We start from the raw sequence: 13,374 nt of genomic DNA on the forward strand, positions 1-13,374 counted from the left end.
TGATCTTTTGAAATATATGTGAGTGAAATTTAGAGAACGGGATTTAAAGAGTTGGTTAGAGCATGTAGAGAAATAAAAAAATATTTTTTATAAAAACTCTATATAAAAATATAGGGAAAGAGCTTTAGAAAGTAGATTGAAGATTCTCTAAGTATTCCACTCATCAGATGGCTGGCAAACTGTCAGACCCTAGCGCCCAGATGGGACGTCATGTCACTAGCAGCGCTCTAACTTGGTTTGTAGCCATCGTAGGAGAGCAAGAAGAGTTGGGTCGTCTCCAGTGGAGCCCAAATTTGTTTCCCTAGTTTGCATATGGAGTAGACCCAATCACCAGTATAGCTGCTCTGCCTCTCTCTCGTTTTGACTCCTGTCACCAACTTTTTTTGGTGCCATTACCAGAACCTATATGGCTGATAATTTGTTTGGGGAGATCAAGCTGGCAATAAGCCTGGATTCAAAACGGCATTACACAATTGTAGGTAAGTGTATTGCTCAGAATGACTTCGATTAACTCAGCAACAAAGTTTCAGACCTCAAAACATGTATATATAGATACTATGCCTAACAGAAAGCTAGTGTCCAGGAAAACACGCTACACACTCTTAACATTCCTGGGAAAATCCCTACTGAAACTCTTCAGTAACAAAAACGGCTGCTAGCGGCAAGTCTTGCACAAGGTTTCCTCCTGTGCCTAATTCTTGCCCCGGCCACGTCTAGGTGGTACAACGGTCCACCCATCAGCATCAGGGACAGGCTTGGAGGGTTTTGGCTTGTCCACCACCATCTCCTCCGGTGCAGCTGCTTCATCATCCACCATTTGTGTATCTGTCTCATCATCTGAGCTATCGCTATCGTCGTTGTCATAAGCTGCTACCTGCTCGTGAGAAGGAAATCAATTAACAGCAAACACATCTAGCAAAATTACAGCAGAATTGCCGAAGATGCAATAACAGGTTAACATAAAAATATCAGGAATGAGCCCATCTTAAAATAGGAAACATGGAAACATGGCTGCTAGATCAACTATTAGATTAAGGCGGACTGTCCAGTGCTACTGGAAGGTGGAAGGCAAAGATGAAAAACTGAATATTCAAGCAGTCTTTTAAGAAACATGTTTATCTTTCAATGGTTCATCTTAACATTTTAGAAGCAATAGAGCAGTTATACAACAATAGGTAAAATTGCAAGTTCTCACTATCCAATTACAAGATTAGCTCTCATATGATGCACGCCAATAATCCACAAAAATTGTAAGATAACCATGAAGTGCAACTTATCAACCTCTTCACCCTTAGCTGCCTTAACCTCCATAGTCAATATAGCATATACGCATCATCTAAAAAAGTATTTGTAGGGTGTTAGATTAACAGATATTTTAATTTTTAGCCATTCCTCGCAGTAGACACTTTATTGGGGAGTTTTAGGCTGTTCCTGACAAACAATGTACTTTTTTGGGAGAAAACCTAAGTAAAAAGTAGTTCACGTGATATTCAAAAAATCATTGGCAACGTTCAAATTCACCTCACATTGCCCCATGCTCCCAGATCTAATTAGGAAATGATGCTAAGCTCCCAATCTTCTTACAGAGAGGGACAACACAACCCACCCACTGAAGCTAGCATTCTTCAATTACATTAGAATAAAGCTAAAGGCATTTATATCAGAATGACCACATTTGTAAGAATCGGGAATTTGTATATCCACCTATTAAAAAGCATTTGGATTTGAAGAATGATAACATTTTGATACTAAATTGCAGCAGAATGAGCTGAGAAGTGAGAACACATGCAGCACGAAATTACATATGCAGGAAAAAGGAGTGTGTGATGACTCGCTAGAATGCAACAACAGTAATACCTGTTTACTTTGGGAAACAGCATTCTGTTGAACAGGTGCATTCCTTAGCTTCTCTATCAATGAATAGTTGCTTTGCAGGCATTCTTCATGCATAATTAAAAATTGTTCAGCGACCTGTTTGCAACAAAAATCGCTAAAATTAATGAGCATATACCTTGCTTTGTATGAGCATAATGAACACACTTTTACAGCAACCAACAGACATAATACATTTCACCCTAAATTATTGTAAAAAAAATCTGAAAAAATATTAGCTTCTGTGGAATAATGTAACTTCCAAAGTCTTCTCAAGTGTCATGATTTAATAATGTATTATTATGTACAAGCATGACATGTGTTTTACACATCTTTCAACTGAACCATTGGAATGGATATTTAATATTGACCTTGGTCATGTTGAGAAGAGTGAGGTCTTATGCTGCAGAACAGGCAACATGATCAACTTGTAAAAAGCAGTCAGATACAACAAACTGTAATGCTGTTTAAACACAGTAAAAGAGGTGCCCACACATCTGAATTAAACTTTGATATATTCCATCAATGCTAAATCAAGCACCACAATCCATCTTAGTAAAGAAAGCAATATGCATACAGGTCCACGCTGCAAAATAGTTATACAAAAAAACTATGGAGTAATAACCAGAATCATGTTTAGGACAGTTCTTTATCGAGTTAAAAGTTAGGCTAATGCTAAACATAAAGCGAAAGGGAAATAATTACCTCCTCAATACTACCATCCTCAAAAACAGCATTGAAAGATTCAGATATTGACTTGTACATCATATCCACCAAGTCTTCGTAATAATGAGGGCCTGGAAAAAGAAAACTAATCAATAAAACTCAGAAGGGTTCAAGCTGATACAATTGAGCCGACAACCATACAGGACAAACACGCAAGTCATGCCAAAATATCGTCTCACAACATAAACTACGAAAGAGATGTAAATAACTTGATTTCCTAAAATAAACTGAGGTTGTGAAAAGAAATGAAGGAATTCCATTTTTTCTGAGCTAAATTGCATTCTTAAGTAAAAGGTGAATAAATGGAATTATCCATTCAGTCTAAAAGTGTGTACTTGAGCACTCAAAATTTAATATAAATCACTAAAGTAAAAGAAAACTGAACAAAGATGGCTCAAAGCTGTAAGCTGAAAACACAAATCCTTACAAAATGTTGGCACGGTAGACATTTGTAAATTCCTCTAGTTTAAATAAAGCATACCACCAAAAAAGATTGAAAATACTCATGTGATTGTGTATACATTTGAATTTTACCAGGATTTGGAATCCCAGTGGCAACCTGCTGGTAGTTCCTACTTCCTAGTATCAAGGTAATCTCTGTGTGCTTTTTAGAGACCTAACTTGCATCCGCGTCGGAAATTTAAATTCTTTCTTGTTTATTCAAATATGTAAAAATGCTAGGATAGAAACAGATGGAGAGCAAATCCCAGAAACTTGCACCGATGCAGCATAATAACCTGACCAGATCTAATATGCTTAAAGAATATTAATTGACATGTTTTTGGACAAGATCAGTATCAATCCTTGAACTCTCTTGACCTAGGAACCGATGGCATGCTTCTGTAACAGATCTAGAGGGATTCCAATTCTCTAAGTACCACTGAGTTGCAAAGGTGCAAAGCTAACCAGTTAAGAGTTTATAGGTGGCAAAGGGCTAAGATCAAAGCAGCAAATATGGCTTTCATGGTCGAGCTTAGACTCCCACTATTTAGAATCTCACAAGTGCCCTTTATATCTCACCCAGTGTTGCTTGTACGCTGCATTTACCTCCATGAACGGTGCACCCAAGCATTTCCTTGCTGGCTATAGAAGGCATCTGCCTGTCATCTAATAGAATGATAGAAAGGTATTGGACTCTGGGTCCAGTAGGTCCGTGTTTTTCTCATCAGTCCATATTTATGAGTATGTGAAATTTTTCGGTAGGTACCAGAAGCTGATTTTCCAACATGTAAATCAGTGGTGGCATGTTATCCGGGTCACTTTTTTCTTTCGTTTTTTTGTGTAATATATCCTTTTTCTGTAGAAAATTGCATAAAAGTACAAGAAGAACACACAAAAAAACAAAGAAATTGACCATAGTGAGAGACTCAGAGGTTGATCCCACATGCAGTGTAGCCTAATCTGCAATAACAGCTGATTGATACCCTTATTGCTCAACCTCACACTGTATTCAGCTTCGAATATCTAGAGTAAATCGATGTCCACTATAGTAGGATATACAAGCTAGCAATTCAAATCCGTCATTGCAATTAGCACAAGCCCCATCACGCAGCAAAATTTTGCATTGTAACCCTTTCTATTTTGAAGAATTTACTTTGTTGTAATACTATACTATATTTTCCCCTGTCAACAGCAATACTTATTTAATACTTATTTGGTCCCCCCCCCCCCCCCCACATCCCTAAATACTGGCTTCACCCTTGAGCGAAGTAAAATTGGTTGTCTATTTGAGCATAAATAACCATCTTTTCCACTGTTTGAATCACAAGAACCCGAAAGAGCAACCTCGCTCGAATGAATAATTAGATAACCTTACTAGGCCGAGCATCGATTTTCAGTGGGCGGATCCTCGCTCGATTAGAGCCACAGTTACATGTCAAAGGTAACGCCTTCCTACAATCGATCACAACCCTCGGAGGATTTTGACGGAAAGGAGCAGTAAGTACCCTTGGAATCGCAGAACCAGGAGAGGATTTCGTCGCCAAGCTGGTCGGCTTTGGCCAGCGAGTCGCGGCCGCCCCATTGATTCTCCACCGCCATCTGCAGCGCCGTCCACCGCCCGAACACGAGCCACATGCCCTCGCCAAGCGCCGCCGCCGCCTCGGCGGAGAGCGGGACGTCGTCCCCGCTGTTGGATGCGGCCATGTTGTATCGAGAGGGTTTGCGGCGGGAGCGGAGAGGGCTAGGGTTTTGTCCTTTGCGGCGGGAGGGGAGAGGGCAGGAACACCTGTGGTGCCGGCTCAGCTTGCAGGTCGGGCTTTATCAGGCCGGCCCAAGGATAGGTGAAGGGTCGAGTCGGTACGACGGAAAGCTTCGTGGCCACGGAAACCACCAAGAATCACGGAGGAGGCATGTGGTCCCTCTTAACAAATTTGGAGTTTTAAAGTTGAACATGAGTCCATCTTGATCTCTTCAAAATTTAATTATATTTTTTAAATTTTTGTTACTATATATAAAACAGAATCTCTCATCGTTAATATAGATGAATAAATAAGAGAAATTTTCTTCTATATTGTGTCTTCTTTGTATGATTGTTTTCTTAAGGGATCGTTGTACTACACTCGGTAGCAATGATTTATTAACAAGTTATCAGTATAAAACTTTGTCAGAGACCAAGTTAGTAAAAAAAAATCTAAACTACATCGACATTGTCGTTAAACAAGCAAGTCATGGTCTAGCCTATATACCCTACGTGACACAAATTTGCTTGTAAGAATTGAAAGGTACTTGATCGGTGTGGTATGTTTTTCTTGCTGTTATTGTTTTTGCGTTAAAATAGATTTACGAATAGCAATGAACAGTAGCATCATATCTTTTGAATCGCAATGAACACGGCATAGCATTGTCGGAACAGTTCTGGTGGGGCCCGTAGCCACCACCACACCGCCAGCCAAACGTCGACGATCGTCCTCCTGCACAAATTGAAAAGAAAAAAAAAGATAAGTCGGCGATCTTCTTGCATCCGCGCCGCCCAAAGTGGCGCCACTGCTGGCCACGCGCCCGACTGCACCTCTGCGCAGCCCGAAGGGGCACTGCCACCAAGCTGTACGCCTGCAGCACACCGAAAGGACGTGCCCGTCCTGGCCGCCGCAACGTGCCATCGCTCGAAGCTGGCCACCCACTGCCACAGCCTCTACGCCTCTCGAAGCGGTGCTGCCGTACGCCGCCACCCGGTTGCAATAGTCGAGCTATCGTCAGCCTTGTGCTCATCCTGCACAGTTGATCGCCGTCACGCTGGCTGGTCGGCACGCCGTATCGCCTGACTGCCCGATGACCGCTACCATCGCCGATGGTAACCGCTACCATCGCCGATGGTAACCGCAGCGGAGCTGTAGCAGTGAGCGGCCGCCAGTCTGAGTGGCAGCTAGGGTTTAAAAACCCTAGCCACCCCTAATTAATAGGAGACACACGTGGGCTGGATGGGTTGGGCCGGTCCAAATTTTAGCTGGCTGGCTATTTACTTTTAACCCCTTGGATTTTCTATTAATTGAGCATAGCCTCTGTATTTTTTTGCATTTAGGTCTCTGGTTGTTTTGAAAATTATCTAGATGCTCTAATTTTGCATAAAAGTACCTCAGAATTTGAATTTTGCATTTATTTTAGCAATTATACAGTATTTATTTTTATGCTATTGTTACTGTTAAAATTATTTGTTATGCGTTTAAATTCAGTAATTATCATATAATAGCACAGAAAATATCATAAAATTTGCAGCAACCCTATTTAGTAACACGATGCAACTTTCCTGGTAGTAATGCTTGCATCATTTAAATTTGAAGATGGCTGGCATCACAAACAATGAGTTTGCTGAGCAAAGTGCAGATGGCTGCAACTATCTCACTTGGGTATCAGATGTTCGGATTGTATTTGGGGCAAAATGGCTTCGCGCTGCTATTGGCCTTGGAATAAGTAATGCAATGGTTCCCACGGACAATGAGAATGATCAGTTATTTCATTTTCTCAACCACCATTGCTCCTCCACTTTGAAGGATGAATACATAGCAATGACCAGCGCTAAGCATTATAGGACGCACTGCAGGAGCGTTTTGAGCTCTTTAAATACACCATCAAGCCTCTTGTAGAGCAAGAATGTGTCCAGCTTTGTTCTGTGACTACAAGTATGTTAGAGAGTGCAACTCCGCGCTGCACCGTATTTGCATACTTCTGTGTCTATGTGGGAAAGAGATCATAAAAGAGGAGAAAATTGAGAAGCTTCTCTCCATTTTCCACCCTAATGTGACAGAATCCACACGCAATCATTGTCAATCAAAATACAAGAAGTATTCTGAATTGATTAATGTGTTGCAGAGAAGTTCATAACGAAGTCATAAGCAAGAACTTCTTGTCCCAATCGTAAGGGAACTTCTTCTCACTTATGGGAGGAAGTGGGACATATGCCTGCCATTCACGGAATTCTCTTACAACAATAGCTTCCAGGCTAGTATTGAGATGGCACCGTTTGAGGCTCTTTATGGCTGGAGATGCCGGCTGCTAAATTGGTCCGAATCTGGCGAACGGGCTTTTCTGGGTCCAGATCTAGTCAAGGAGGCGAAAGATCATGTCCTAAATATCCGCAAGAGCCTTCTCACGGCACAGTCACGGCAAAAGAGCTATGCAGATTGCCGCCGCCGAGAGCTCGCATTTGAAGTCGGAGACCATGTATACCTCAAGGTGTCGCCTCTCAAGGGTGTTCGTCGATTCTAAGTTCGAGGCAAGTTAGCGCCTCGATATGTGGGGCCATTCCAGATTCTTGCTCGGCGTGGAGAAGTAGCATATCAATTGGACTTGCCGCCGTCTCTCTCCGCCGTGCACAATGTGTTCCATGTGTCACAATTGAAGAAATGTCTCTGAGTCCCGACGGAAGTCGTTGACGTTGCACCCTAAGAGTTGCAACGGACTTGACATATTGTGAGCGGCCAATCCGAATCTTGGATGAAGCAGAGCGCAAGACACGACGAAGTTCAATCAAGTTCTTGAAAGTTCAATGGAGCAATCACATGGAAGCCGAAGCGACATGGGAGCGGGAAGATAAGCTCCGCTCCGAGTATCCAGATTTCTTTGAGAACTTGTAAATATGGATGTAATATAGCATATTTGGAATCTCTCACGTGTTCAAGTTATCGCCATGTGAATGAAAATATGCATTGGATTCTGTCTCTCACAGCGTGGTTCCTAGACTCATCGTGCTCTTCCCTGACTCGTACCGAATCTCGGGGCGAGATTCTTTTTAAGGGGGGAGGTTTGTCACGTCCCAAATTCTTAATCACGCAATTAAACATAATCATACTTTTAAGCATTATGTTTAAATTTGCGTAATTATAATTCAGATTACTAATGCAATTCGTTTGAGATCATTTGGATGAGAGAAAGAAATTCGGGAGAGAAAAGAATTGAATTAGCAGTTAAAACAGACTCTTTCTGTAACACGTGGGCCCCACCGGAGTGGGCCAACCACCCCACTCTCTCTCCCTCTAGTGTGGCAGCTCACTCTCTCTCCTCCTCACTCTCCCTCACATTCCCCACCTGTGCTCCCCTTCCCTCTCACTCTCCCTCTAACTCCCTCTCTCTTTTGTTCCAAAATCCGAGCTCAAGAGAGGGATTTGAGGTGAGTTTGTGGTACCATTGCGATCACAAGCTCACAAGCATTACATTCCTCCAATTTATTTGCTCATTCCTGAAGGATTTGAGCCGGATTTGGTGTCTTTTGGTGTTAGGGTTGAAATGTGAAGAACACCGGATTTCTTCGCCTCCCGAGTTTTTCCCTCCGTTTCCTCCTTCAATCGACGGTTCACAACCTTGGTAAAGGACTTTGGGTGAGTCCCCTAAACTCCCATGGCAAGAATCCGCCTTTTGGATGGTTGAATTTTGCATTTTGAGCTAGGATTGTGAAGTTCATGAGTTCTTGATGAATTAGAAGCAATAGCCGAGTTTTTTGTAGATTTTGGCGTATGCATATTGTCCTATGCGGTAGAGGGAGTCAATGTGATGCTCTAGGTCCAAGTCCCCACTCCAAATGTCGTCGGAATTGTCACCGGTGAGTTCCCCAAGTGCCCCCGGCGACTCCTAGCGGTCTGACCGCCACCCCAGGCCGGTCAGACCGCCAGGGGCCAAAACTCTCTGTACTGGGGCGGTCTGACCGCGTTCCCGGTGGTCTAACCGTGAGTCTTGGCGGTCTGACCGCTAGTGACCCTCGGTCTGACCGCTGTACACCCAGACAGCACATTTACTGCTTGCTGAAACTTGTAAAATTCATAATAAATTCTCTATATCTCCAAAAATTATGAAACAAATTTTGTTGGTTTCATAATAACCTACTATACCTATTAAAAATATCTCCAGCCATGAAATAATGAATTAAATTTCTGAGATTAATTAATTAGGTTAAAGCTTTATTAATTCACCATTAATTCATCATAAGTCCAAAATTGATGAATTCAATTTTACTAGTTTCCTTATGACTTGTTATATCTAGGAAAAATGTTTTCATCCATTATATGAATATTGTGGCATGTATTTGCACTTCATTCATACTCATTGCATTGCACGCGTTGATCCTTTTTAGAGAACGTCGATCCGTCGATCCCGACGCGCCGCACCTTTGTGAACCAGTGCATCAAGGCAAGAATCTATCATATTGCACTGTGTTAACTTGAAAGTCTAAAGTGTTATCTATGCTTATGTGTGTATGCATGTGTCGGGCACCTTTGGGTAGAACCTATGCCGTTGTATTCTTCTACCTTGGTCACGAGTTCATGTATGTTCCTTGAAGCCTAGAGATGATGTCGATGTCTAAAGGTCTTCGCTATGCTTATCAATGCTTAGGTATTTCGGTAGAAGTCGAACGACGGTGTTCTCCGTTGTTCGCGAGGATAGGATCTACTACGGTTTACAATTACATGTTGATGGTGATGGTATGGTTGGTGAGTGGTGAGTATGAGGTGAGGTGTGAGCGGTGCTAGGAGGGTGTTTAGCTTGCCCGGATGTGGAGTTCCCCTGGGTAGGACGGTAGAGGAAAACCGGACACCGTAGACCGTTTGCACCGGTTAAGCACCGATCGTCGGGGTTGTTGGCTTTAGCACTTACCTTACTCACCACATGCCGATCTAATGGTAAGGCGAGCCGAATACCTTCGCAGCTGTGGCTTTGTGAGCGTGAACAACAACGGTGTGAGCGGGCGGGCTTGTAAGCGGTACTAATTTGCTCAGGGAGTAATTCTAGTACCGCCGCGCCGAGCGTTGCATGCCCTCACACGGTTGGGGCTGGTTGGGAAAGGTTGTCACGAGTACCCCCTTGTGTGCACTTTGGCCGGTGGCACAAGCCGAATGTTCCTCGTGTCGTGTGGGTCCAGGAGTATCCCCCTGCAGGGTGTATAAACATTTTGAAATGCTGCGCTCTCGGTCATGAGCATGCTATTGTTTCATCTGCACCGGTCGTAGGGGTTCGTTGTGGATTTGTGGTTCGGGTTTGGGTATGGTGGTTGGTGGTTCGAGCTGGCACTTGTTCACATTAATATACTTGTTGTTACTTTTATATATGCTCAGTTGTTGGTTATGGCAGGGTAGTTTCATATATGTTGGTTAAGCTAGTTGCTCACACATACGTTCAGGTTGCTTACCGCTTAATTAACTTAACCATGTTAGTTCTTGCTACCAGTTTAATGCATGATCCTTGGAGTCGAAAATATATATACCCATATTGTGTAAGACTTGCGAGTACCTTCGTACTCAGGGTGCTGCCCTTAAGTTGATGCAGGTTCACAGGTTGGCGAGGAAGAGGCCGTGTTTGGCTACTTTGTGCCTGCCGATCAGGGTGGCAGGTAAGAGTAGCACATTCTACTCCGAACTCGGTGTTCTTGTTATGGAGCCTAAGGGCATGTGGCTCCATATCCTTTTGTTGTATAGTTTATTTTCTTCCGCTACGTAGATCTTTTGTTGGTTAGGAGTTGAGGGGTTTTGTCTCCTCCTAGCTCGCTTTTGTTGTAAATTGTTGAAATCAGTTGCATGCTTAATATTTATAATATAAATGTTTATTACTTGCTCTTTATTAAGCTGTGTTGTGATGCACTATGTTGGAGGCATGTGTTCCGATCCTTGGGCACAAAACACGTGCCGGAACTGCTGAAATGGTATTCGGGTTAATCGTCGAGGTTGGATTATGAATAATGATCCGCCTGATGATTAATTTGAATACTGTTTGGACGGATCCTCATAGTGTGTAGAGCCAGAATCTGCAAAGCACCAAAATATGTTATGGAAGCATATCAGGAGAAGTAGAATGAGTAGCCAGAAGCACAGCTCACCATTGCAGTGGAAATGGAGGTGAACAAAGTAGCCACAGTTGAAAGGGTAGAATATCACATGAAAGTTGACGATACTCCCACACTGGCAGTAAATGACCTCCAATAAAGAATACAGAGGCCTCTACTTTGCCCTTCTCCACTGCCATAGAAGATACCATAAAGGATGAAACGGGAAAAAAGCTTTTGAAGAAGAAGTGGTTGAATATTTTGCTGACTCTATCTAGGATTAGAGTAATTAGTCATCCATTTAGTTGCTGAATTTAGAATTATTGAATGAATAAATGAAAGCACTAGAAGAGCAAATTTAGCTGCAAATAATATTTTCAGTATTTATAGAATATGTGTGGTGCTCTTATGGAGGAAGTGTGTATTGTGAATGGTGGAACCACAAACACTATCTTAAGAGAAAATATATATTTTCAGTCTATTAAAAATAGCTATGGAAATATGATGACTGTCACTGGTAGTGATAATTGCATAGTAGATTCTAAAAGAGTCATACTCATACTACCTATAGGAACTATTTTGCACATCGAAGAAGCATTATTGTACCCTAAATCTATAAGAAATCTCTTAAGTTTTAAAGATATTCGCGCTATAGTTTCTATGTAGAAACTGGCAAAGAAGATGGTAAGGAGCACCTGCTCATCACTAAGCATGATAGTAAATTGAGAATACTAGAAAAACTTTCCTCCATGACCAGTGGCTTATACTACACTCGTATTAAAGCACATGAAGTGTTCATTACTTTGAAGATTGTGTTTTGTAGTACATAATTATTCTCCAGAATGATAGATTTGGTACTTTGGTCTTAGAATGATGAGAACATAATTACTAACTCACAAGGTCATAGCATAAATGTATAGAATTTCCTGAATTATGAGGATTTGAAGAGCTTAGCTAAGTCACATGTGCCTACATGCAATGCACCGGAGAGGGTCGAAGTACCAAAGGAAGGTATCCCTTATTTTGTCCTAAAAGCTCCGAAAAATAATAAAAGGACAAGAAATTCAGTTCCTCGAGTCTCAAGTAGTTAGAGACATCTGGCGAAAGTGAAAAATGAGATCTTATCACAACCGACCATAAAAATACCCCAAATGAAGAAGAAGGGGAGCTAGTTGAGACCTAGCGATGGTATGAAACCTAAGGAAATAGACATACCAGATTTGAATCTCACACAAGAAGAAACCAGCAATAATACGTGCACTGAAATCGACGCTGGTAAACTAAAGTACCTTGCTCCCATAGTAAGAAATAATGAAGAAGCACCTGAAAGTGCTCTTGAAAGAAAGAATGAAGAGCGAGATGAAGAAGCACTTGAAAGTGCAACTCATGATGAAATAGTAATAAACTATGTGAATTTAGGTAAATCCTAGAATAGAGCAATCACAATAATCGACATATACTTTGCAAATAAAATTCTCACATTTATAGATCATGACCCTGAGCCTGCATCGTTCATTGAATGTAGAATGAGATCAGATTGGAAAGACTGACATAAGACAATAATAGCTAAACTATTGTCCCTAAACAAAAGAGAGGTTTTTTTGCCAGTATGCCACACACTTCCCTATATCAAACTAGTAGGATACAAGTAGATTTTTTTTATTAAAAAGAGGAATAAAAGGAATGAAATTGCGAGATAAAAGCCAAACTAGTTGCACAAGATTTCACTCAACAACCAGGTGTTGATTATTAAAAAAAACTTATTTACTGGTGATGGGTGGCATTACCTTTAGATATTTAATCTCAATGACTGTCAATCTGGAGTTGAAAATGAAACTGATGGATGCTATGATCGCATATCTTTATGGAAACTTTGATTCAGACATTTATACGAAGATACTTGAAAGAATACCATTGATGAATCAGGATAGAAGAAATAAGCATCTTTATAGCGTATAATTGAAGAAATCGCTATACGGGTTGAAATATCATGTCCCAGAATGGATTTTTGCATATGAAGATGATTTGAATATTATTAGTACAGAAAAAGAAATTGAAGGAAGCAAGTTCATACTTGAAGTCTGAATTTGAAATGAAAGATTTGGGTAAAACAAAGTTTTGCTTAGGCCTGTAGCTAGAGCATGTGATATATGAAATTTTCGTACATCAATCAAACTATACTCAGAAGGTGTTAAAGTATTTTAGTTTTGAAAAATCATTTTCCTGAAAAACCCCTATGGTCGGAAGTTCATTGCAAGCAGATCAATATCCCTATAGACCTAGAGAAGAAGGGAGGAAGTGTTGGGATCGGAATTCTCATACTTAAATACAATAGGTACGCTGATGTATCTAGCTAATTGCACTCGATCAGATATAGTATTTGTAGAAAACCTACTTGCACGACATAGTGCAGAGCACACTAAAAGGTATTGTAAGAACATGAAGGATATTCTGCGTTAAAGATCTTGGTCTGTTCTACAAAAAGAATCATAATATAAGTCTGGTTGGATATGCAAATACTGTGTATCTGT

The 13,374-nt window shown here is 41.2% G+C and overlaps 1 protein-coding gene across 1 annotated transcript; it reads right to left on the reverse strand.

Annotated features, from left to right (window-relative positions):
* Window positions 1–467: 467 nt before the first annotated feature.
* Window positions 468–4,847, reverse strand: LOC133915759 (pre-rRNA-processing protein TSR2-like). Its single transcript, XM_062359049.1, has 4 exons — window positions 4,545–4,847; window positions 2,578–2,669; window positions 1,858–1,971; window positions 468–874 (listed from the first exon to the last, which is right to left on the reverse strand). The coding sequence occupies exons 1-4, from the start codon at window positions 4,741–4,743 to the stop codon at window positions 692–694; spliced, it is 588 nt and encodes a 195-aa protein (XP_062215033.1). The 5' UTR covers window positions 4,744–4,847; the 3' UTR covers window positions 468–691.
* Window positions 4,848–13,374: the final 8,527 nt, after the last annotated feature.

The sequence above is a fragment of the Phragmites australis genome, chromosome 4, assembly GCF_958298935.1.
Source record: "Phragmites australis chromosome 4, lpPhrAust1.1, whole genome shotgun sequence".
NCBI lineage: Eukaryota > Viridiplantae > Streptophyta > Magnoliopsida > Poales > Poaceae > Phragmites > Phragmites australis.